Source organism: Haemorhous mexicanus, chromosome 1, assembly GCF_027477595.1.
Source record: "Haemorhous mexicanus isolate bHaeMex1 chromosome 1, bHaeMex1.pri, whole genome shotgun sequence".
In the NCBI taxonomy this organism is placed as follows: Eukaryota; Metazoa; Chordata; class Aves; order Passeriformes; family Fringillidae; genus Haemorhous; species Haemorhous mexicanus.
This window is the reverse complement of record NC_082341.1, coordinates 46,516,735-46,543,349: the sequence shown is the minus strand read 5'-3', so window position 1 is coordinate 46,543,349 and position 26,615 is coordinate 46,516,735. Positions and strand designations below refer to the sequence as shown.

Sequence of the window (26,615 nt, the reverse complement as noted above, 5' to 3'; positions counted from 1 at the left end):
CCACAGACAGCTACTTAAAAGCTGACATAATGCAGAGGTCCACAGAGATCTCAAAGCCTGGGAACATCCCAGATTTTTTGGATGCCCTGTGAGATTGAGAAAACAAGACAGTAAAACTCAAAGAAAAATCTGCAACTATTAAAAACACCCACAAGAAAGCTTTCAGTTAAATCTAACCCATAAAATGTCTCTAGAATGGACCCCTCATGTGCAGCAAGTCAGCTCTCCAAAATACAGGGAGAGCAAGCTTGATAAGCTTCTTGGAGCTGTCAAAACCTTCCTAAGGCAAGCTTTCTACAGAATTTTTTTTTGTGGTAGTCACAGCTCATGTCCAGCTTTGTCTGGTTATCGTGCCAGAAACATAAATGAACTCATAAGAATAACAGGAGGATTAGGTTAAGCTTATTTTTAAAACATTTCCTACAAGTTCATCTCATTTGCCTGCTTACAAACACCCTTGCTCATCTTTGCGGTGTGTCTAATTAGGTAGGATATACTGCAGATGGCTTAAAATAGGAACTGAAATATAGTAGCTTTGCAGTTATCCATGCTAAAGGAAAGGTAATTAAAATGTCATGTTATAGAGATGTAAACTGATCATCTCAGGGGCCTGAAAGGTTTTCTCCCCCATTTATGACATGGTACAGTTGGCCAGCTACCAGATGGGTGAGTTTCTTCTTCCTTGCAACACTTACTGACCTCTCCTTAAGGCAGAATATGAGATCTGATAGGTTGGTTTCTTGAATTATTTATGTACAGAAATAGACATATTGCCATCAGCTAAGCATCTCTGCATTTTATTTAAAGTCAATACTGCAATAAAGCTTAAAACATAAAAAGCTAAAATTAAATTAAAACAAATTTGCAAAGAAAGCCCTGCTGAAAACCTTTCGTAGAGGTTAATTAAAATGAGATCAAACAGAGGTCTTGGATTTTGTAGTAGCTGTAGTTAAAAATCTGTGGTACCTGACAGAGACATGGTGGTTGCCTTTGAAGATGCTTAAAACTTTTCCAAATAGCATCTCTCCAAAAATAGGATTTCTTTTTGCATCTAAAAAGAAATACTGCAGCGTAGCAGATATTTTTTCTTTGGCAATGGATTAAGTTGTACCAACTGGCAGGTGGCATATTTTTAAAATATTTCTACAAGGGAGGATATCCCTCTGTTTTTCTACCAGTTCCTCTCCACACCTTCTCTCCTCTTTTTAAACATCATGCATTTTATTATAATACTGAAACATCAGTGGTGCTTTCCAGAATAGGAAAGAGCTCTTTCAAAAACTATATATTAATGTATGCAACAAGGATGTGTTTGTATTTCACCATGGCAGTCCTACAGCATGTTCATGCTCACTGTGAAATAGTGGCATTTGAATAGTGTAGCTGTAATATTTATGATGGTGAACTCTAGATTAAAGAAATTATTCCTAGAGCATGTTTTAAAGACTATCAAACAAGCTTTGAAAAATGTGAGGGACAGCAGATCTATCATTGCAGGTTTTTTTCTACAAGTTCCTTACAGAAAAGAAAAAAGAACCACAAGTGAATTCTAGTGAGCAAAACACAGAACAAACCTCTCAGTTGCCTGTGTCCAGACAAATTAGGTTTTTTGCCTTGGAAAGTCATCCTTGAGTTTTTCCCTAGGAAAAAAAAGACCAGCAAACAGGATACGGGTGACCAGATTTGAATGTGTTTTCTTTTGTCTTCCCCAGTAAAGAATGCTAATGAAACAACTAGCTGAAGCTTTCTGAAATTAGCTGTGGTACAGCAAATGGTGGGAAGACAAAACAAGGATTACTAACTGATGCAAAGATTACTGTAATACAGCTTCCTGGGACAGGAAAATTCATAATGATGAAAACCTGTCACCCAAATACAGCAAAATTCCCACTGACTTCAATAAATCAGAATTGTACCTCATGACATCAAGGCACTGTAGAAAAAAAACAACACCAAACTACCAAACCTCTATTAAAAGTAATCCAGGAACAACAAGCTCTAAGAATGAAGTCCATATTGACAAATGATAAGGGCATTAGGCATACCCTGCATTTCTGTTAGATGTCTCCCTACTCCATACTCCATAGTGCCTACCATCCTTCAGGATCATTTCTGCCTCAGTCAAACTGACCTTACAGTTTCACATGCAGAGTCTCACATTTGTCAGACAATGGACAATGAAGAAGACAGCAATCAGTTATGAAACACCTGACTTGAATTTCATTGAGCCAGGTAATACACAAGAAAGAAAGGAAGTTTTACAAGGCAGAAGCAGGTTTTCATCATAATTCTCTATATATCTCCATTCTCGATAATGACAAAGGAAGTTCTTTCCTGGAAAAGTAGGAAATGAAAGCCTCATAATGCACTTGTAGGAAATAACATTTCATTCAGTGTAAAAGGACAGGTAGGGTTGTGATCATGTAATTACATAAGCAAAACAAATACATTCCAGAAATGCCATCTTTTGAAGGAAAGGAAACCTGTAGAGGTTTAATCCCATAGTAGTATGCTGCTTCATCTGGTTTTCCTATAACAGATCTCTACTTGTCAAAAAAAAAAAAAATTCCATATAGGGAAGTACAAGGGGAAGCATGCACTCCTCGGCTGGAAGCAAGCTATGGACAGCCCCAGGTGAATGGTGTCTATCCAACACCACTGTTTTGTCAGATTTTGGAGGCCCCTCCACCTTAATTCCTTCCCCCACTGAATCCTAATACCTCAACAGGAAAGGAGACATCTGTGAATCCTCTGGCGCTGCTTCGATGTTTTACAGCTGTAATAACCACTGATACAAAGAGAAGAATGTTTTCTAGCCCCAAATTCCTGAGGTACTTTTCTAAACAGACACAAGTGGATGGGACTTGGTTACATGAAAAATACCCCACCAGGGGAAGGGGTGTGGGAAAGATGAAGAGGAATCATGATCTGCAGATAATTGAGCTGAGCTTGGCTATAGATTTATCTTTTCTGACCACTCAACCCATTTGTCCAAATCCAAACTTCTAATCTTTACATCTAAACAGTATTTTTCTGGCAGCTTGAACTCACTCACTCTTGGCTATATCAGATGAAAAATACTTTAAGGAAAGGTCTTAAAACAGTGGACATTTTACATATATGCAGTAGTTTTGCAGTACTCCTTACCATTAGCATATAGGCAGGACAGTTTGATGCTTGCTCCTAGAAATCCCAAAATGCACTGGACACAACAAAGTCCATTTTCTGTCATGTCAGCCACCAACAGTCTAAGACATGGTGCCTCTTACCTGTATTTCAAACACAGCCTTACACAAAATGCACAAGTTAGCATTGAGTGTATGAGGGATAATGTCAATTCATATAGAGGCATAAAGGAAAGGCAGTAGGCAGCCCAGACAGACAGGTGTGAAGAACTGGTTCCCAAGCACCAGAGCTCTTGCAAGGGTTGGGGACACACTGCCTCTCCCAGTGCCTATGCATCTACTAATAGATTGCTGTGCAGCCCTTCAAAAGGACCCCAACAGGTTGGAGAGATGGGCAGAGAGGAAGTGTCTCAAGTTCAACAAAGGCAAATGCAGGGTCCTGGGCCTGGAGAGGAATCACTCCATGCACCAGCATAGGCTGGGGGCCAAACTGCTGGGAAGTAGCTCTGCAAAGAAGGACCTGGCAGTGTGTCCTTGTGGCCCATAAGGCCAGTGGTGTCCTGAGATGCATCAGGAAGAACACTGCCAGCAGGTCTAGGGAGGTGATCCTGCCTTCTACTCAGCCCTGGTGAGGCCATATCTGGAGCGCTGTGTCCAGCTTGGGCTCTTAGGTACAAGGGAGATATGGAGCTGCTGGAGCAGGTCTGGGGGAGCAAGAAGGACTGGGGAACTGGAGTGTCTTTCTTATGAGGGAGTTGGGCCTGTTCAGCCTCAAGACAACTGAAAGGGACCCTCACTAATGTGTATAAATATCTAAAAGTGGGGTGCCAAGAGGATGTTTCCAGGCTCTTCTAGGTGCAAGTCACCAGGTAAAGAGGCAGTGGGCAGAAACTGATGGACAGGAAGTTCCACCTGAACATGAGGAAGAATTTCTTTGCTCTGCAGGTGACTGAGCACTGGAACAGATTGCCTAGAGAGGTTGCAGAGTCTGCCTTACTGGACATATTCAAGAGCCCTCTGGATGCAATTTTGTGCCCTGTACACTAAGATGATGCATCTTGAGCAGGGAGGTTGAACCAGATGACTCCCCTCTTGTCCCCTCCAGCCTTACCAATTTTGTGATTCTGTGTTTCATAGAAAATTCAGATCCTCATGCAGATTTGCTTAAAAATAAAAAAAGAAACAATAATTGTTTCAAATATGTTTAAATTCCTTTCTAACCAGAAGTTCCTTGGGCTGTGCAGCTGCTCCATGACAATTTGCCCAAGAAGCTGAATAAATTGTTTCATCTTGAGCTCCTCTCTGTTGTGGTTACACTGCTGCTAGTACCAGACTCAGGGCCAACTTCAGGCAGATAGTCTGACAGGCGCAGAAATATCCATTCCTCAGCCAGCAGAAGCAAGAGCCAACCCCTGCTTTGTGCCAGGTCAGTAAGAGGAGCTGTCACAGTTTCATGCCATCAGTCCCTTTTTTGAGCCAACACCACTGGCTTTGTCTTGAAAGGGGACACAGGCCAGCTCTGCCCTGGGGTGGATGGAAAGACACATGTGGAGGCTGGTTCAGGAACAGGAGCCAGGACAGGAGTCACCCTGGTGAGCACTGAGAGCTACAGCTGCCCTGTACTTACACCACAGAGGAGCCCTGGAGCAGCCTGGCCTCAGCCAGAGCAACTGCTGTGCCCTAATTCATAGCCAGAACCTGAAAACCTTGTGGGGAGAATTTTGTAATTTGCACCTTGGCAGTAAACTGAGGGTTCCAGAGATCTCAGTTCCGTCCACCCCTTAAACACTTGAAACGGGATTTTCTTAAGTCATTCTTCAGCGTACGTTTCTTTTGTACCATCCTGCTGAGTGAACATATGGGCATAACCACATGAATTTTACAGCTGTAGGACATCATTGCTAACAGGGAAAAAGACCTTCAAACCTTTTGCTTCAAAGCCACAAACCTTTGGTCCCCATTTTTCAAACAGTTTGTAAATATCTTTGCAATGCTCACATGTTCTCTGTAGCCATTTTATGCCATCACTGCCAATCTTAATAACAGAGATCTAACAGGCTACACAACATTGCAAATTATGCCTCAACTCCAAGCAGGAATATCTTTTCTAGTTAAGTGGAAATTTTTGGAAAAACTGCAAGACTGCAGCAGTTAACTGCATAAAGTTAAGAGGTTAACTGAGACAGAAACTCATTAACTGATAAACCCAGAACTATAGATGAAGTAATGTCACCACATCACAAGGAACATTTAAGTCAAGAATTGCAATAAAGTAGATTTGCGATTATTGAATGCATGTGATTAACAGATTCAAACAAATGATGCTATTAGTATGTTAATTATTGCTTGCCCTAAAATACTGATGATTAAAATGTTTAAGAGAAAAACACATCCCAGGACAATTACAAAAGAGAAAAAGAGTAATTAATTATTCAGAGTGCTATTGCCTGCTGAAATATAATAACAATAGCAAAAATATATATTAATAATAGGAAGTGTAATAATCATAAAAAGACTTGTCTTAAGAGTTAGGGACACAAATTTTCCAATGGGCAATAGAAAAATCTGCTGCACAGCAAAACCAAGAAACTGAATTTTTTCAAAAGTTGTGGCAGTAGTGAGAGACTCAAGCACTGTCTAATTAGTCACTTATGAGCTCAGCGGCTGTGTAGGTGTATTAGAGAAGGGTGATACACTGATATCATGTCGATGTCACGTTCCAAATCCGTTGATGCAACTGCTTAAAAAAAAAAGACCCCACCAAGCTAGTAGAAAGTCACGGATCCTAATGAAGGCAGGTGTTCAGGGAGTATGAGTCCTGTGTCTTCCTCTCCAGAGTCTCCTGCAGCCACCTTTCTCCCTGTATAAAGCAGCATTGCTGTGGCTCTCTCACCGCAGTCCCTAGACCCGTGGTAGGGGCTGCCTGCTCCTCTCAAGGAGGCTCCTGAGAGGTTTCAGTCATGACCACGCAAAGCAGGCATGGGGTCACGCTGGTGACCTGCCCTGCATGATCATGTTGCTCCCTGGCCTCACCTGCTGGAGTCACCTGCAGGCCCATGCTACAGTACAGTTCAAAGATGCTCAATGAGATCAGCCATGGGGTAGGGTTCTGTGAGAACAGAAAGTCCTCTTCTCCTTTTTCAAGCTCCCCAAGATCCCCAAATCATCATCCATGAGCTTAAATGGTACCATAATATTTCCCAATAATGTGATAGATCTTCTTTTGTTAACAACATCACAAGACATTGAGATAGCATCACCTATTTTTAGTTCTGCTTATACTCAAGAGCAGTTTCAGGAGTTTGAGTAACAGCTTTATTGCATAGATGGTTTAAATATCTTGCCTACAACTTGATACTCAGTAACCTTGATAACTTTCTTTAACCTTTTTCTTTTTCTCAAGGACCACTCTAGGAAGGTTAGCCATAATGAAATACCAAAATAGACAAGTGGCAATGGTGATGACACTAACTGCTAATCTCTTTTTCACACAGGATTTACCAAAATCTCCTAGAAATTCAAAATCTTTTCCCTGCTTAATGAACTTGCCTCCAAAAAGTTGAACCCAAAGGGTTATTTTTAGAGTATTACGCATGAGTACTGAACAACTAGAAATGCATTAAAGACAAACAAAAAATACCAGCCCCAAACTAAACAAAGAAAACCACAATTTAAAAAAAACATAAAATGTGTTTAGTTACAAAACAAAGAACTTAAAAAGTGGTGAAAAATATGTTAGTCTGCAGTCAGAACTATTTCAAAATCTTTTCTCACATGCTTACATTGTACTTTTTTCTGCCATATGCTTTACAGGGAAACACAAGTCGCCAAAGTCACAAATTCACAAAAAAAAGGGCAAGGTGCAAAACCTAAGGTGTCAAGATCTCTCAAGGTCAAGCACAGGAGTCAACATGCAGCTAGATCTCTACTCTCTAAAGCACGAACTATATCTTTTTCACTTAAGAATCATGACAATCACACTATATGTTTTTTGGATGGCTCACAAAAGGAGAAACTACAGCTGTAAAAAGAATGAGACTTAAAATGAATTTGAGATATCTTCACATAAATCTCCTCAGTAACACAATGTCAAACAAAAGTTTGCAATGCATTGTTCGCTGCCTTTTTTGGTATTTGGAGAAAACACACTCTAATTCCTAATGTTCCTGCTGAGTTTATTTCTATTTCTGAGAATTTTTATTAATAGCAGATCACTACCCGAGCAGCAAAAAGAAAATGAAGCAATGTCAGTAGTACAGGCAAAAAGGATCAAGAAAATGTAGTATTGAAAATGTAGTATTTCAAATGGAAAAATTCCATAATAATATTGGAGGGTAAGAACTGAGAAGCTATTCAATTCAATGAGGACATTGGGAGAAAAAAAAAAAGAATCTAACCCTATCACTCTGCCTCCTCCGTTTTCTTGCTGCTAAGAGCCTGCTCAGAGTTAAAAAAGCAGAATTTTAAAAATTTTAGTTAAACTTACCCTGAAATTAGAGAACATTGACCAAAAAAACCTCAGTAAAAAGCTGTGTTAATTTGAATTTATTTCAATGGAAATCTAAATCTCCTGCAAAAGCACATCACCAGTAATAAGTTCTTTGAACAGAATTAATGAAAAATGCAAATCTTTCTTGAATGTGCGTCCCATAATCATTACCTCCTTACGGTCACTTCCCGGTACAAAAAATAGCTATGGTCACTGACAAAATTCCTTGCTACAACTTTATCAGTTTCTAATAAGAAGCAGCATTCTATTACATACCATAATTTATCTATAAATATAGTTTATCTTCATTCCTATGTTGGAAGCTGAGCATTTTAACAGCTAGCAACATCGAAATGGAAACAACAGCTACCTCTGACAAAATATGATGGTCATTTCAATGTAATGTTTCCTGAGGGAAAAATACATTTTTCTACAAAAGGACACAAATTAAATACTTGCTTGATTTAATTGCCTTTCCAGGACAAACATTAGATATAATTTTAAAGGAAGAGAAAAGCTCTATGGTAATTCTTGAGCGCAAGCATGTAGAATTTTTTTGACTGTTGTAGCCAAAATATAAATCACTTTCTGCTCTGGTGTCAGGAAGTGTATTGCACTAAATTAATCATGAGCTACTTTTAAAAAGGAACAAAAAATCCACTGCAAAATTAAACAAATCCCTTTGCACCTGTTTTCCATTTGCATTGTCACCACTTACCTTTAAAGGACAATGGAAGTGAGATGGGAATGTTACTGAAATGCATTCAACAGAACCTGTTTGTGTGTTAGCTTCTCTAGTGCTCTCTGTTGTGCCTTCAGCAATTGGAAAAGATAAAGTATCATAACCTGCACGAAATATAATCTTTACTCTTTGCTTTTAGGCTCCTATCACAGGGATACACCATAGCAGAATAAGTGCAGAGGCACACAGACTACAAGCCAAGCTATATGTCGTCTTCTAGCATTTCCCAGTCTCAGATGTATTCTGCTGGATTAGATAAACATCTTTCTGTCTCATTATAAAAAAGGAGGAAAGGCAATTCATAAGGGAAATTGAATCATTTTAGAAAGCTTTTCCTTGTAAATCAAATAGTGAATGTGACCAAGTGGGGAAAGCTGGGAGCACAGAGATCAGGCAGCTTCATCCACAACCATACAACTGTGACTCAGCTTGCTCTTACCTTTTATGTCAGGCAATCCAAAGAATAGACAATTGTATTTACTGAGTGAGGGGTAAATAAACTCATGCCAACTAAAGAACAGAAAATATGTCTTTGTGGCTTAGACTTAAACCATTTTAAAGATTTAAAAAATCTTGAATAATTCATTCAGACAAGGGTTCTAGATCCTCATCTGTCTTTCTTTTCTCCCAGGGCAGGACAGGCCATGCATGGAATTTTGTTAAAGCTCCCCGTTTCAAACTCTCAACCCACAAACCACACCATCCAAGAGGAATTAGACATATTTAATATCCTTGCTTTAATAAAGTAATTTCAAAAATGTTTCTGGGAAGACACACTTCTGTGGACCACAAGCAATAGCAATTGAAGTCAGCCGTAACTATACAACTGAGTCTGAAATCAGAGAGAATTTACAAAAATGTTCTGAAGTCTCTTCCCCCTTTTTCTTCAGTCTCCAAAAGTACTTTTTCTCTAGGTTATCACAGGCCTGCCTGCCTTTCTCACTGTCGGCTGCTCAGGTCTATTTGCTCAGGACCATCTTCTGGTTTGGACTCAGAAAACCTCCCATAATATAAACTTGTATATTAATTCTTAGCAAACGTATCTCAACATGTGTTCAAGTGCTACTGAAACTGGGCCTACTACCTGGTTTTTCTCATCACACAGCAACCTCCCTCCCCAGCAAGCCACACTTACCGGTAAAACGTGGTATAATCCACTGTTGAATGACAGTTCTGGAACTCCCATGCTTTGAGTTTCTGGCATTCCCGATGAGCTCGGAGTTTCACCCTGACTGTCCCATGGCACAGCTCGGGTAGGGGTTTCCTCGGCGGGCGGCTGCAGAACTCATTGGACTCCACACGCCAGGATTCAGCAAAGTCGTCCACATCGAACTTAAAATTCCCATCCCCCCCAATCAGGTCATCTCGCTTGTGCCCATTGTAATTGCCACACAAACCACAGAGTTTGCCTTTCAGATGAGGTGCAGCCATGACTTCCACAAAACTGTCGCCATCCCACGAAATTTCCAAGCCTGATAAAAAGATAAGACAAAATGCACCAAAAAAAGAAAGAGAGAGAGAGATAAAGAAGAAATTGAGGATAAAAAACTGCACCTTGTGTTTGTGAAACAGTGTTAATGGGAACCTGAACAAACTCATTGGCTTTGTTCTGACAATGCTGTTGGATTTCTATATCCCATTAAGTGCCTCTGGAAAGTGCAGTGTTTCTTAAATTACAGTCAATTACAATACATGCATGCCTATCTCTTCTTATTTTTGTTCTTTCTTGCTAATGAATTGGGTTATCCTAAAAAATATGGAGCCAAGGCAGGATATCAATATCAAAGGAGGGCTCTTGCAAAATTCTGCAAATTGAACTTGCTATGGTAAATTTCTAGCTGATTTTGCAGGGGGCCCAGAATTTCAACCATTGTTACCCATTGCACAGGTAATGGTAATACAAAGATGTCTGTGACCCATGAGACTCCAGCTGTAACCTTATGGGAAACATCCTACTCTTGCCTACAAAGCTGACACTGATCACTCATTGAGGCGAATACAAGTTACCTTATTTTGTGGGAGCAAAAAGAGTTAAAAAGATTACAACAAAGATATATCAGATGACAAAACTGATGTAAGAAAGCATTCTGGATTGGATTCAAACTGTTTTCTCAGAAGGCATTAAATACCAGCTTTTTGTCTGCATAAGTTAGTAAAACTGAGGAATTATGGTAAACATCTAACCTTCATTTAGTGGCTGGGATGTAAGCCCTCTCCTACAATTTGCTTTACAGGAAGGTTTGGCACTTCTGGAACATCAAAATCAAAGTTACTTTTTGTGAGTGACATCCATTTTATCTGTCTCTACCCATCTAAAAGCCAGGTATCTAGCTTAAGTCAGCTGTCTAGGCCCTTTGATGGGATAAAATAGGCAGCACTGGATCACAACAGGATTGTCTAATGCAGAGGAAATAAACAACTTTCTGAATGTCCTTTTGTTCCTAGAGATACTCTAGAGGGGCCAGAGATCAGGTGGAGACTAAACTTCTAGTTTTTACCTGAGTGACTGTAAATCAAATGGATTCCATTCTTTGAGGAGTAAATAGGCAGCTCATAAGGGAAAACCATTTTGATATCATTTGGAATAAAAACAACACCAAGAAACATTGCTACTTAACTTCTATCCAAAAATGGCCTTTCTTGTAATTACTTCCACTGTCTCCTGAATCCTTCTATGTCACATCTGCAGAAACGCTGCATCTGAAGATCACAAATCATTTTGCTGATATTAACTTATTCTCATAAAATACCTGTGACCAGCCGTTAGTAAAGGATAAACACAGGATCCTGCTTTTCAACAGGATAATCCAGATTTTACCCTGTTCCCCCTGCTTAGCCAAGAATACCAAAGAGCATCATTCTGTGGTGCAGGACCAGGGCTTGCTCCAGCTTTCTTCATTTGCTGTGTGGGCTGGCTTAGCACCACCCTTTCCCCTGGTAAATCAGCGCTTGTCACTGTGTGATCCAAATCCTGCCCGATCCTCATGCAAGTAATTAACATACCAGTGACTCAGTTCAAAGCTGGAACCCTTCCTTTAGGAACATATCCCATTGTCTCCTATGACAATTCCTACCCATGCTGCAGAGGAACAGGGTGAGGTTCAAGAGGAAATTATGGCTATAGAAGTGTGCATCCATCTTAACATCCTGCCCCGGTGCTTGTGTAGGTTACACCATGTCTCCAAGAGTTTTGAGAATTATTTACTCATCAAGGCTGCGAAGGTAATTCTGCATTACCTGTCACTAGTGTCTATTACACTGTTTTCTTACCACCATAGCTTAGCAATGGTAGCACAACTGTATCCTGAGCTAACTATGCCTCAAATCAGTTTCAAATTACCTCATAAACCCAGCATGGATGGGGCCACTGTCTCCTCCTCCAAAGGCACTTTACACCCAGCCAACTGAGAAATTGTGCAAGACTACAACTGTTAATGAGGCCAGCACAGTGGCAAGGGGGAAAGCTGCCTGTTAAGCTGCTTCATACATTATCATTGCTGGACAAATTCAAAATCCAGCTGTCTTTGCTTCTGACAACACTGAACAAAACAAAACACAGCTTGATTTGCAGACACAAGATTAATACTGCCATGCTGGCATTTAGAAAATACTTGCCATTAACTTATAAACCAAGATTTCTTCAGACTTGAGAATCACATAAACTTTCTCAAAGTTTAAAGCATCAAGATCCAAATTCTCAGAAAATAACTAAAGCTTTAAGGCTGCGTTCAAGTTTTTCCCCCAGAGAAGCTACCTCAGAAGCTCCCTACTTTAAACAAAGTCAGTAAAGACTGGCTACGGATTCTGCCTTAAGTTTCCTTTTAAGACTATTTTTTTTTTTTCTTAAGACAAAATTTACTGACCCTCAGTAAAAATACATTAATTATGAAAAGTTAACTTCAAAAATTTTCTGAAAATTTATGTCCTCTTTCCCTGAGTTAATTTACTTGTTACATGTTGCTTTTGTAGACCTGCAAAAGAAATGCAGGTATTCAGAAGAAAAACAACATGAAATTATGGCTTTTCTTCTCAGAATATAAAAATGCACATTTTTAAATTTAGAGATTCCTGCCTTGATTACTGGATTTCATTCAAGAGACTCACTGTGTAACTGCCACATGGATGTACTTTCCTCTAACTGGTATGGCTTAATTGCACTTTATTATGCTGTAATTGCTCAGATGGAAGGGTAATTTCTGGCTTTGATGAAGAGCCTAAAGGTTTCTCTCCATAACAGAGCTTATCCCTTTTTGCAGTAACAAGGAAGGGTATTTACCCCTACATGCATAATAATTTTGATGGAGCCTGATCACACTGTGCAGTGTGTGCCTTTTGTTTGTTCACAAGCAGAAAGTCCAGTTAGTTTCTGTAAACCAGTAAGAGCTGTGACAGATGGGATTATGCTACAAAGCAGTGTTTGAAATGGTCTCATTGGCAGGGAGAAACTGTTTGGAAGATTTTCTTGGTGCCTATGCCCCCCCCTTTCTTCCCCCTGCCCAAAATGAATGAGTTTCCCATTCACTTGGACAAGAATCAGAAACCAAGAGATGAGAAGCCAAAGGATGCAACATCTGTCCCATCTGGAGATGTGCAGGAAAGGAATATTCTCTGAGTTACTTTTTCATTTTTTCCAGTTACTCCCTCTCTTTGAAGGATGCTTAATCAACTTGTTACTTGATTTTTTAACTTGGCACATTGCCTGCTCTACTCCATTAAAAAAAATTCTTCTGGATTTATGTATATACTGAGTTCCCCTTTATAGGACCTCTCATCAATTGTTCTGCAAGATTTTCCTTGAGGTTTAAAGGCATCCTCAAGAACTGGCAAACAACTCGTCCCCAAACATTTAATGCCAAAGTAGTACAGAAAAAGTGCAGCAAAATGGCTTGGTGCAAAAAAAAAAAAAAAAAAAAGAGCAGAAACAAGAACAACAAAATGCTCGTGCAATAGAGGAATAGGTAAGTACCACCATCCCCGTTTTACCTACCAAAGACTCTTGTCTTTCTAGCACACAAATTTGGATAAGGACTTAACACATCCCAAGCACATCCATAGCTGCGAGTGTAGAGTGCAAGGACTGCTGCTGTGTGCCATCCAGGACTACAGCTGGTGAGGAATTTAGCAACAAAACAGGTTTTCACTGGAAAATGCCAATTCATCAGAACTGAAATGCTTCAGGGAGACATATCGTATTCAATGAACTTCCAACACAGCACTGGCAAGGCTCCAAGCTGGTTTCCTGCCAGCTCGCCTGGTGGGCTGCCTGGAAGCCTGAATGATCAGGGTATGAAACTCCAAGACTGTCCTGCCATGCACACTGCCCTGTAGCCAGGGACCACAAGACTTCCTGAATCTTTAGGCTTGTCTGTTTTATCTAAGGCTCAATTCCCAGCTCTGCAAAAGGAAAACCAAAATCCGTGGGAATGCTGGCTGAGCTGTAAGCACCAGACTCTGCATTTCCCAGCCCAATTTTACTTTGAATTTTACTTCTGGGGCAGAAGTTTTGCTTATTTTTCATTACTTCCTCCCTCTCTATTTTCACCCTACACTGGGAAAGCATATATTTTTTAAAAATCCATGTTTCTTCTGAAACAGAAATTTCTCCAATTTTTTTCCCCTGGTACTCAGAACTTCCTCTGGAACAAAATGTTTGCCTTTAAACCAGTTCTACTCAGCACATTCTTCCTCTCTACAGCCTCTCTGCTGCTTGTCTTCTCCCAGCAAAATGGAGCCAGGTCATTCTGCTACTTCTCAGGCCTTATGTGCTGAAGAAAGTAGGACTTGGCCCATCATGCTGTATTCAGCAAGAGAAACCTGATCCTGCTCCGCTAAGGGGAGGAATTATTTAGGCTATAATTTGCAGTGATTACACACTGTTTGGTATGTTGTCATATGCCATGTTTGCACTTCCTCTGCCAACACATGGCCAAGGATGTGTGCAGTCATTTTTTAGGCTTGCACCAGAGACAAATGGAATAGCAGCAGGATTAGCTGTCATTCATCTTCGGTTGAAAACCTTTCCTTGGCCTGTGGTTGGCTAATGAAATCCACATCGCCTGCATTCATGGTGTTCAGCTGGCTGCAAAGAAAAACCCTCAAGATGCTTCTAATTAGAAGTTGTGAATAATGGTCAACTTGTGTGCATTTTACAGACAGCCACAAAAATCTGCACTGCCACTTTGAGGAATGAGCCCAGAGCTAGGATCCACATTATGCAGACTCACTTTTCCAGAGGCAATATGAACAGGTGTCTAAATTCTCAGCTCAACAGTAGGGAATAGCGTCCCCCCTGAAAAAAAATTATGCTAGATAATGAGTATGACTATGCGTCATGCCTGTGACTGCATCACCCCATAAGAAAGACTGGTTTCACTGCTTTCACATGGCATTTAATTGAATTAACAGTAAACAGTATCCTCACTGAAACTACTTCACTGTGGAAGAGAAATCTCTCAGGACTACAGTAGTACCTAACACATGCTAATGAGAAAGTTTTAAACTTCCCCTCAGTATTTATCTATGCACAGATACCATAGTTTCAGAACAGTTTATCAAAACAAAAATAAGTCCTCTTACTTTTTAGCATTTTGACAATTTAGCATTTTGACAATTAATGTATTTTCTAAGACTCAAAAGACGTAAGAGAATGCTACTTCCCTTCCCTGTTTCTAGAAATAAGGTAGTAATTTTACTTCTAGTGTAGCAGTTTTGCTTATTTTGCATTACTTCCTCCCTCTCCTACACTAGGAAAGCATATCTTTTTAAAAAATCCTTCTGAAACAGAAATTTCTCCATTTTTTTCCCCCAGTGAAAAAATTCTATAAAGTTTCTCATTTCCTCTTGCTTGTGGTGTTTGTTCCTTGCAGACAACTTCTTACTTGGGCACAAAGCAAGCCAAATTAGATGGCTGAAGATTAATAAGATAATAAGATTACTGAACAGTAAATTAGGCCTTGCTTTTCAAGCCAGTGCCTCCATTTTGCTGGATCGCCCCAGTGAAATATTTCCATAATTTTAGAAATTAAACTCATTCCAGCCATCTATAACTATGAATATATAATTGATCACCTTAAGTGCAAGATATGTTCAACTTTGAAAAGCATGAATTTTATGTTTAAGAACTGATATTTTCTCTGTTCTTATCTGTAAGTATCAAACGATACCGTGTATTGAGTTTTTATGGCAAGATTTTGGAAGGAGAGAGCTACAGGGGTGGCTGCTGTGAGAGGTTGCCAGAAACTTCCCCCATGTCCAACAGAGCCAATTGCAGCTGTCTCTGAGATGGACCACTTCCAGCTGGCTCCAAGATGGGCTCGGCCTTGGCAACAGTGGTAGCGCCTCTGGGATAACGTATTTAAGAAGGGGGAGAAAAGCCCTGTGCAACTGCAGTCAGAAAGAGGAGGGAGAGTATAAGATAAACAATTCTGCAGTCAGCAGAGAAGGAGGGAGAGGAGGTACTGAAGCAGATATTCCCCTGCAGCCGAGGGTGAGACAAGGCTGCTCTCCTGCAGCCCATGGAGGTCCATGCTGGAGTAGACATCCAACTGCATCAGGGTAACCCCACATTGGAGCAGATGGAGGCCAGGAGACTGTGAACCCATGGGAAGCCATGAATAGAGGAGCCCACCCTAGAGCATATTTGCTAGCAGGACTTGTGACCTCATGGGGAATACACCTTGGAGTCTGTTCCTGGAGGAACACCCTTCCACACACCTGTGGAAGGGACCTGCATTTTTGACGTTTGTGAAGAAATGCAGCCCATGGGAGGGACTCACATTGGAAAACTTTGCAGAGAACTGTCTCCTGTGGAAGGGACCCCATGCTGGATCAAGGAATGAGTGTGAGGAGTCCTACCCCTGAGGAGCAAGAACTGGTAGATACAATATGTGTGATGGACTGACTGCAAATCCCATTCCCAATCCCCCTACACCACTCAGGGCAGGAGGAGGTAGAGAGAATCAGGAGTAAAGTTAAGCTTTTGAAGAAGGGGATTTGGAATGTGGAGGCTTTTGGAAGATTTTACTTCATTTCTCATTATCCTACCCTAATATTATTGGCAATAATTAAACTAATTTCCCCAAACTGAGTCTATTATTTCCCACAACAGTAATTGCTGAGTGATATCTACCAGTCCTTATCTTGAACCACGAATCTCCCACTATATTTTCTCTTTCCTGTCCAGGTGAGGAGGGAAGTGATACAGTGGCTTTGGTGGGCATGCTTGGTTGATGTCCAGCCAGGGTCAACCCACCATACTCTCCATAAGCCACTTTTAAGTTACTGGAAGTGAAAGTCATGGCACATTTGTCTGTTTGGGCAGCTAATTATCAGGTGCAGAACGAAACACAGCTTAGCAATATCCTGCAGGCTTCAAACTCATAGCTGGGATTTCTGTCTGCTTGTGGGCTGCGGGAATTTTGAAAGCGCTGTGGGTTTCTCTGATCTCTAAAGAGTTATAATGATATTTATTACTGCTATCATGTTTTTTTCCTGACTCCTGTTCATGCTGAACTTCAGAAGTTCTTCAGAGAGAAAGAAGACACATACACAAACACATATACAGACACACACATACTTGTCTTACCTGCTTTGGTTGTCACTTTCAGCAAATAACCATCCAAATCGATGTGAAATTGTGGTGTCTCGCAAGGTAGTGAAATTCGGGTCCCATTCCACTTCACTGTGAGGTGCTGCTGGAGGCTGATTGTGCTTCTGCCCAACACAAGGTCCACTGACTTTGTCCAGGAGAAAGAACGGGTCCGACGGGCATCGTTTTTTACCAGCACCTGAAAGGGCGAGGCAGAGGAGGAGCAGTCTTTCGTCAAAACGTACTGACATGTTCCCTGAAAGTTAAATGTCCGTCCATCAAAAGTGTTGTAGTGAGGATCTCCAAATACAGTGCAAACTCCAGGCTCTGCAGGTGAGTGAGAAACAAAAGCGCCATATCAATCAGAGTTGGAAAAAAGCAGTTGATAAGAACTTAGAGATCCTGGTCTCACCTAATCTATCTGCTTTACAGGGTAGATTTTGAGTGGTGCCCACAGGGATTAAGAATATCTTTGAAAAACAAAAGATTCATTGCTTTAGAAGTCTTTCTCAAAGTGGCTGGTAACTAAGGCCATATCCCTGGGGCAGCATAGGAAGGCTGAACTGTAGCTTTGTCCCTTAAACATAACATACAGTTTAGGTTATTACAACGCCTGTGAACTTTTTCAGTGACTCCCTGAAATTAAAAATCATCAGATCACTTTAGCAGGAGCTGGGTCAGTTCATATTTTACATATATACGCTTATAAATATTGTACATTTATAAACTAGATGTGTTTACTTGTGTTTTCCCCAAAATACCCGTAGAACCAGCAACTTTTTTCAGTGTTACAAGCTATTGTATATGCTGTTTATACACAAGTGACTTGTAGTATTTATTGACATCACACTACCAACTAAAAGTCATTAGTACATGATGAACATGATGCAATGACTGCCAAAGAGCATGGTGTCTCTACCAATCATTTGCATCATTACAAATGGATGAAAATCTCTTATGGATGTTTGAAGCCATACGCTGGTCAGAGAGCTCACAGCCCAAAGACAGAGCATTTCCATATTCACAGTAATGATGCTGAGTTACCCTGCAGCTACCCAGCGACTGATTGAATTGCCTCACAACCAAAGATAGCAGCAAATATATTTGCCTTGCTGCCTGCTGGTATAACAATAGGTTCTAACCACATTGCTGGTATTCCTGAAAGAAGGAGTCTCAAGACAGAGAAATGCATACTGCTATTGCCAGCTGTATACCCATGGGCCAAGGCTGCTTTTGAAAGATGATGTCTGTTTAACTAACAATGGCTTGCTGAAAAAACAGCTTAAAAAAAGCCAAATTCAAATCTACAAAAAAGAAGGAGACATGAATGTTATGGAGAATGGGAAGGGTATTTCTCCCATGGAGTGCAATACAGTTCTAACTACACAATACTCCTTTCCCAACAATTTTTTCAGCCTAGGCAGAGTGCTATGCTAAAGTAACTGTAGGCTTTCTGGTGTTTTTCTAGCTGTAAAGAGCTGTAAAGGAAACCTACATGGAGACACAGAAAATGGAGCTGAAGGAGTCCCCAGGAGATATTACCTTTTATTTTCTCCAGCTGCAATGAAGAATCACCTGCACCTATATTATTCCTTGTCAGGAATTAATCTAACTTGCCCATAAACAGCAGTAATAACAGCAGCTCCACTGCCACCTCTGGCAACCTGTTGCAGTTTTGGTCTGTCCCTATCACAACAAATGTCTTCCTAAAGCCTAATCTCACTTTCCCCTCACTGCATGGTGCAGAGCCATCACAGATCTGGTACCTGGGTGATTTGTACTTTACCCCTAATTGGCCACATGCATGCTTCTTTTGCTATGCCAGTAACTCATCTTGGCATCATTATTACTCCTCTTTACAATGTCTGGCAACTATGGACCAAAAGGACAATTTCAATTTCTCAAGGACATCATATTGACAACTCCATCAGAAATCATAATGGTCCATATTTGATCAACATCTCCAGAAAAAAGGTCTGACAGACTTTAAGCAGACCCTGAAAACCAAGACATTAAGGCAAAAGAGCGCTTTTAAAAATGTGCACTTCTGTGAGTTTTCTTTTCCTCACTGATACCAATGAGGATGTCAATTACTGCTTTCCAGAGTTCATTAAAAGATTAATTAATTCTCCATAAACTGGAAGGAACTATATGGATTTTGATTAATAACATCATTTTTACCAATAGGAAAAATAATCTATAGATTTTGTATGGAGACTATCTGACTTTACCCATTACTAAATCATACTAACATGTTTCTGATTTCCTTTTGTATACATCTAAGTATCTGCATGATGAGTATTAAGATACATGTTATTAACAGCTCAGATTGTACTTCAACTACTGCACTTCAACTACTTTTCCAGCTTTAATTTTTTCCTAAATTTAATGACAACTTTTACAAAAACTTTTATAAAAAAACATCTGCCAAACATTAGTGAAGATTCTAAAGGAAAGATCTGATTTTTCTCTGTGTTTCTAAAGGCCAAGAATGTGGATATGTTATACATGTTTTGAACCAACCTACTGGGAGGAGGAGGCTGGTTCTTCACCTAAGCAAGTGGCTAAAAGGCAAGACATGAGAGGAACAAACATAATTTAGAGATGTGCAAGTAAAATTGATAGTACCGATGGGATCCAAAGGAAATATTTATTTTTAATTTCTAATGTGCTATGCAGAGTAATGTTGTTTTATGTTATGTTACATCATGTCACGTCATATGTCAATTTGATGCCGTGCAGTTAAAAAAGTATTTTGGACTGGATAGCTGAAGGTCTGATCCAAACTTTGCTGTTTTCTTTAATAACCAAGGAAATGGAGGAGGGAAAATCCACCTAAAAACAGTCTGAATAATTGATTCTCTGATATCACTGTGTAAAACACTCTTGAAAGGTTTGCTAAAATTGTGGCTTTTAAAAATAAATCCACACCCTGCAAGAGTGTGTGTGATAACTCAGGCACTGCCAGTAAGAAAAACTTATTGGCCTAGAACTAAACCTTAAATAGCGGGTGTTACAAGGCTGTCAACATGAAAAGAATTCCTGCCATTTTTAGCTTTTGACTTGTTGTTTATTTCCTTTTTGGAGAGTTTCAATCACATCATATTTTATGGTTTGCTTCTTTTTCTTTTCCTTTTCCTTTTTCCTTTTCCTTCTTCTTTATCTTTTTTAAAATTTGTTCTTCTTTTTCTTCTTTTTTCTTTTCTTTTTTCTTTTCTTTTTCCCTTTTGAAACAAACCAACCTTTTTACTTGGCAATTTTTGAAATTTATTGGAAACACTGATCTCTAGTTAGGATTGTGTGTGACTTTCTTCTCTGTTGGGGCATAAGAGATGAAGAGGTGCTGCTGTATCACCAAAGTTATGTTCCCCAGCCCTGGAGTATGAATTTTGCTAGCTCATGATAACAAGGCATAGGGTCACAGGTGCAGATCTTTCCCTTTTTTCCCTATAGTAAATTGTTCCTAGCTTATTGCCAACACCCTGTGTGTCAGCTGTCTAAGGTAGAGCTAGAAAAGGGCTATTCTATACAATATTTCCCCCTGAGATTCCCCCAGCCTCCAACGACTTTCAGATTAGGGACTTTCTGAGCTAGACATGGTTTCTGTTAATTTATAGAAATAATTTCTGTGATTATTTTCCATTCCAAAATTGTTTTTAGCATCTACAACATCCTTGGGCAAAGATAATGAAGAATCATTGCCTCTTCCTCATTTTGAATGTGGCCATCATGATCTCTGGTGCGTTCTTTTGCTCATCTAGATATGCACATGAATGCAAATTTACCCATTCCCTCTCTATTCTTGAAAAACGCAGATCTTTCAAAAGAGGGCCCCAGAGCTATGTTTAGGAGGCTGTGATTTTCAAAACACCTCAGGCACTCAACTCTGATTAAATATTATTGAGAGCTGGATGCAAACACCCCTAAATCTTCGCTGGAAATCCTGCATGCTGCTCCCAAATCAATATTAAGACCTTCATAAAACTTTTGGGAGCTTGGCAGTTTTTACATTTGTTTTTCAAGCAACTAAATACGGACTTCACACTTTCACGTTTGACTAAAATATTAAACTACATGTGTGATTAATGCAGTTTGCTCAGCTCCCACCTAAGGCTCTACAGCTCACTTGCCAACTAATAACAGTATTTAGGTGCTAAAAGTGAATACTATAGAACTTTTGGCATGCTTTCCTTGAATTTTCAAATCATGCTCCCAATTCAAATGAAATAGTGACTTTCATTAGAAAAGGCAATGTTTTTGAAAACACATGTAGCTTTACAAAAAAGGAAGCTAAAAAAGCAACAGCATGGAAAAGAACACATTAGCATTTCCTAAGTTTCAACATACTCTCATAAAGAAAAAAAAATCACAGCCTATTTGGCCAGTGTGGAGGGATAAAAGTCTGAAAGACCACTCATTTCTAGTAAGTAATACGCTGAGTACAGGTAAGAACCACTTATTAAACTTAGTGGTTGCCAAAAAGAACCTTTCTGCCTTCCACCCAGTGCCTTCATTCCCCCAGACAGTATTTAGCCTTTTTAGAAAGGCAAAATATATATACTGCGTGGTGGAGGCCAGACAGACAGTCAGCACACACATCCTGACCAGCTGAGAGCACGAGCATATTGGCTGGGCAATTAGCACACTTGTAGCTCCAGACCAGCCACAGGATATATTGTCTCTAGCTGGGTTTATTATTTGTTGGGACATAAAGGAAATGGGACACAAATCCATAGGAAACCAGGCCCTGTTAGCTCTGGTGCTCATGGAATAGCTTTTTTTGTTTTTTCAGGAGATCAGAGCAGTCAATTGAAGTCCAAGATGTCCAGATGTCTGGTCACACTCTGCTGGGCTTGTAGGTAGTTAAGAGTGGCCAAGAAAAATATACTTTAAATTATAACTAAAATTGGTCTGGACACTTTTAAGTTAGGAGAGGGAGGAAAAAACACAAGTTTACCAGTGAAGGGTGTTCTGGTTGCAGATCTATAATTCAAAAATATCTCAGCTTCTTTAAAATAAAATGAAACTTTAAATGTAATTAGCCCATATGCTGAATTAAGCCCTAAATCAAACAGAACACATTATTAACTTCTAAAAACTAGCTATAGAACACGCATAATAGAATTTCATTAGGTTTTCTGTAAAAAATGCATAGCCATAGAGGACTTTCCTCATAACCACTGCAAAGTGCAGCTTGATATAATACACATTACAAGGTGTGGTGTCAAAAACTCCACAGGAGTCTTTATGGTCTATTTCATAAATAAAATAGCTATTCCAATTTGTCCAAATACATATTTATACAGTAGACCATCACAGCTGAAATGGGAGGTAAATCATGAACAGTATTCCAGCATGAATAAACAATTGCAGTCTTTTTGTTGCTGTATTTCTTCACGGAAAGGAAATAACAGAAAAAACAGGGACCTATATGATCCTTTAGACCCACTTCCTTCTCTTACAGGTACCCACAATGCATAACCTCACTTTGTTTCTTTTTCTTTTCTATTCTTTGAAAGTCAGTACTTTTTTCAGTAATTCTATAAAAACACATAAAAAGGATGCTGGACCAAGGGAAAGTACCAACCTCTTACTCCTTAGGTGGGTCTAAATGCCCTTGAACTTGGTTTAGCTCTGTTGATCATTTTGTCAATTAAACAAGCAGGAATGATTTGCGATGAACGAAATTTTCTGTCCCAAAAGCAGCCTTTACTGCAAGATCAATCACGTGTACCGCACATGTAAACCTAGATGACTGCAGTCTACTTTGAAAAAACTTCATCCACAAAATCTCACAATGACTGGCGTAAGATTGTGCTAGGACTATTAATAATGATTTAAGTGTATCTACATGATTTTAGCAACAAAAATTGTTGCTAAACAATTTTTCATAAATATGTGTATTGTAATTTCAGCAAGGCCTATGAATTCTTCTTTGTTGAGAACAAAGATTTTACTTCCACTGCAAGTTCCTATCTATGTCTGAAGTTGAGAGCAGTCTGTTACTGTTATTTGAACTCAGGTTTAGTTTTTTCTTATTTTTAATATGAAAATGACCTTGGTCTAACATAGGATTACTAATTTATGGAATTGACGTCAGTGGTGATTTTTCTAAATCAAGCCCAAAAGAGTACATTTCATTAAATTTTTTACAGCAGCATAAACTAAACTGTTGAATTTTCCACTGGTATGACCACTGTGTTTAATTAGTGATAACTGTACGCCAGCCATGGAGCTTAAAAAGCAACATGCCAAAACTAACTATAGTTAACTTCAGCAACAGTAGACAAAAGAGACTCTCCAGCCCTTCAGGAGACGAGGTACTTTTTCTCTTTGCAACAAACTGCTTTGAAAATAATCCTTTGATTATTTTTTTTTCCAGTTTAAAGTGTATCCTTTCACAACGTGACTGGTTTTGACCCACTTCATAGAAATTGGCTGCATTTAAACTGTACTCAAAGCTCCCCCATGTACAGCATGTTCTTGTACCTCCCTATGTTGTTTTTAGTTGGAAAATTAATATCGGCTGGAGCACCAGAAATGCTTGGTGTGTTAGTATATGAAGACAAGATCAGGATCAACATGAGTGAGTGGGTGAGTGAAGGGGCTGTGTGTACATCTTATCAGAAACTGGCTGAATTAGCAAAGTTTCCAATTACTGTCAGATGACAGTCATGATGAGATTTCCAGCACTTCTTCTGCAAAGGTGGAATTAATTCTTTGCAAATGGCGAATGTTAAAATACCAGTGTTAAAACAGCTAGTGGTAGCCACCACTGCTGTATGACACTGGGTATTTAAGCTCATTGCTCACATTCTCTGTAAAAGCCAAGAATGACTTGTTAATCATGAAAGTTTGGAATCAGCTCTTCTCCAAGTACTGAATGGGTCCATAGTGAGATAACTGTAAAGAAAAGACCCCTCTGTTTCATGTGCAATGGTGGAGCATGGACAGTGAGACAGGATGAGCCTCTAAGGTCAAGCACAGGCAGTGCAATCCAGATAGGACCCTCAACACCCTTGATCCCTTACCATAAGGGAACAAGGTTGTTTATCCTTTGGGGAGACCTAATAGCAGGCTGCCAGTACATGAAAGAGGTCACTGGGAAGATGGAGCCAGGCTCTTTACAGATCTGCATGGCCGGAGGACAAGCAATAATGATCTGGCCTTAATTTCACATGTTTGTAGTCATGAGAATTCCCTTTTTATATCACCAAGAAGTTTTGAGATTTTAGGTAACCTGGCTCCTAGAGAAGTTATTTTAACTTTGAAGAACTGCAATTTTTTGCTCCTTCTCCCATGAAACAATTACCACAAGTCATTACTCTCTGACAGCATTTCTGAAGGAGTCACTGTACTCTCTTCTTTTGAACCTCTTACAGGAGAGGGTCTCCTGAGCTTTGACGAAACGGCTGGCCCCAGTCTTTTCCTTGCCTCTCATGTTACACAGAAGAACACAGGAAGAACACACGAGAAAGGTTAAATGAGACTGAAACAAAAAAAGGAGCCAAGATAGAGATTGATAAATTCATGACACTATGGTATGTCATATCTGAGCAAAGGTCTATGGATATTTCTTCTCCTTTTAAACTGAGCTAACATGAAATCAACTGCTAGTCAGTGGAATCCCCTTTCACTTCTTCCTTTGCTCAGTATTATTTCAAGTGTTTCAGAGTGTGTTGTCCCTTGTATATCTCATTTTGATAATGAAGAATTGCAAGGTAGATGTATTTTATCCCAAGATACATGTTTCAAAATAATTGAGCCACAGAGTAAAAAAACAGATATTTAGGATATGTGGTTGTGCAATTCAAGAGAACCCAGAACTGAGTTGAAGAGCAAAACCATTTGATTTTAGAGAAAAGAAGAACATTTTCTCCTTTCAAAAGCCTTCCTATAGGCCGTAAAACCCCATTTTAGCAGTCTGTCCATATTTGGTAAAATACTTAAATATGTACTGAAGGAAATACGTAATGGTATCTTGTTAACTTCAGCTCTCCCTGTTGAGTTAACAAGCTTAAAGATAAGTATTTGTATAAGTCCTTTGCTGACTAGGAGGGTGATACTGCAATTTAATGATCATTCTTGAAGAGAGGAGTAAAGGGATAAGAATGTAAGAGTTTAACTTAGCATCATAAACAAAGAAAATTAGTTTTCTATTCTACTTTCCACTGCTGCCCCATACTGTCTCAGATTTCTGCACAGCTTTTTTTAACTCTCACAAATCAGTTGCAAAAGTGTGATTATATATGCACATAGTTGGACTGTTAGTTACAGGTGTAAAATGTACCCAAGTCCTAAAAGTTATAACTCTATTCAGTTTCTTGTTTTATTGCCTACAAATTTCACAGACCAACAATATCTTTCAAAATGCAGCATCTCATATTTGAAAAAAATAGCATCATTTTCAAAAACAAAATAAAAACAAAATAACCAGGCATTTTATTTTACAATTACAGATTTATAAGAGGCAAAATCCATTGCTGCAAATAATCATTTGCCCTTCAGCTGCCTCTAAAAAGAAGGCAGAAAAGCAAGCATACTTCTATATATTTATTTTCTCAGAAAGAATGAAAAAGAATTTAAAGAATGTGAAGAAAGGACTTACTTTCAGTGCAAATCGGACAGCATCCTTTCCTGTTCAGGATTTTACCCTAATTGGGAGAAACACAGGCTGTTTTAATGAAAGAGTTCTTGGAGCAATGACTGTGTCATCTTGTAAGACTGGATAAGCCTTTGAAAATAATTCAAGTTGTGTTTGAACTCAGTGCCCTGGTTACAACTTCAAATATCAGGTGCTAAAAACAGACAGAGCTATTCAACGAGCTTCCTGGCAGTCTTTTAAGAAATGAAATACCAAAAGGGTTCTCTGTTACCACTTTTCTCTTTAGAGAGTATGAGAGAATTTTGGACTTGCACAGATAGTTAAAGCAGTCACTGGGTTAACAAGATCACTCCCTTTTCTCCCACCTTCCCAAAATATATACCTTTCCTGCTTCATGGCAGGCAGGCAGGCAGGAAGGAAGGCAGAAGGCAGGAAGGAAGGAAGGCAGAAGGCAGGAAGGAAGGAAGGAAGGAACGAACCCGTTCAATTCTATTTCTGGTGTGCCTTATACAAGGCTGACTAGGCACAGGATCATGCCTCTCTGTATGTACATTCATGTTCCTTTTCAGTCTTCATCAGTTTAAAAGACATTTTATCTGATTTTACTTAAATTACCTAGTTAATCAGCAAGCTAGCAGAGAAGCCTGAAAAATTTCAGACTGAACAATGTTTTTCCAAGCAAAAACTGGTGTTGGTTATAACAGAACATGCAGTGATATTGGAGCTCACCCATATTCCCACACAGGGAATGAAGAGATATATGGAGCTGAGCTGCTCCCAGAACTGACCTTTTGCTCCAACAGCAGCTTAACACAGAAGTCCCCTCTGTGTAACCACTGCTCCTATTCCCACCAAGCAGGTGAACAAGGTGAGGATAGCAAGAGCAAGCAAATGGAGCTGTGTTGTCCTGCCCACTAAACAGCATAGAAAACTTGTAAAAACAGACAAAAAATTGGTGACAGGTCTATGCAAGGAGTGGGGAAGTGGGCACAGGCAGCCCTGCCTTGTTTTCTGCCTGCAGCGCTGCCAAGCTTTGACAAAGTGCATGGGGAGGCATGAACTCCAAG

At 39.6% G+C, this 26,615-nt stretch overlaps 1 protein-coding gene across 4 annotated transcripts in view; it reads right to left on the bottom strand.

Moving 5' to 3' along the window:
- Nucleotides 1-26,615, bottom strand: part of BMPER (BMP binding endothelial regulator) — a 147,494-nt gene that overhangs the window by 36,163 nt on the left and 84,716 nt on the right. For 3 of the 4 annotated variants that reach the window (XM_059848601.1, XM_059848611.1, XM_059848582.1), the window contains 3 exons: nucleotides 25,552-25,597; nucleotides 16,941-17,270; nucleotides 9,492-9,828 (listed from right to left, as the gene is read on the bottom strand). In XM_059848601.1, the coding sequence (XP_059704584.1) occupies nucleotides 9,492-9,828; nucleotides 16,941-17,270; nucleotides 25,552-25,597 (713 nt within the window). The remainder of the gene's footprint in view (nucleotides 1-9,491; nucleotides 9,829-16,940; nucleotides 17,271-25,551; nucleotides 25,598-26,615) is intronic. The other variant, XM_059848592.1, reaches the window with a different exon arrangement.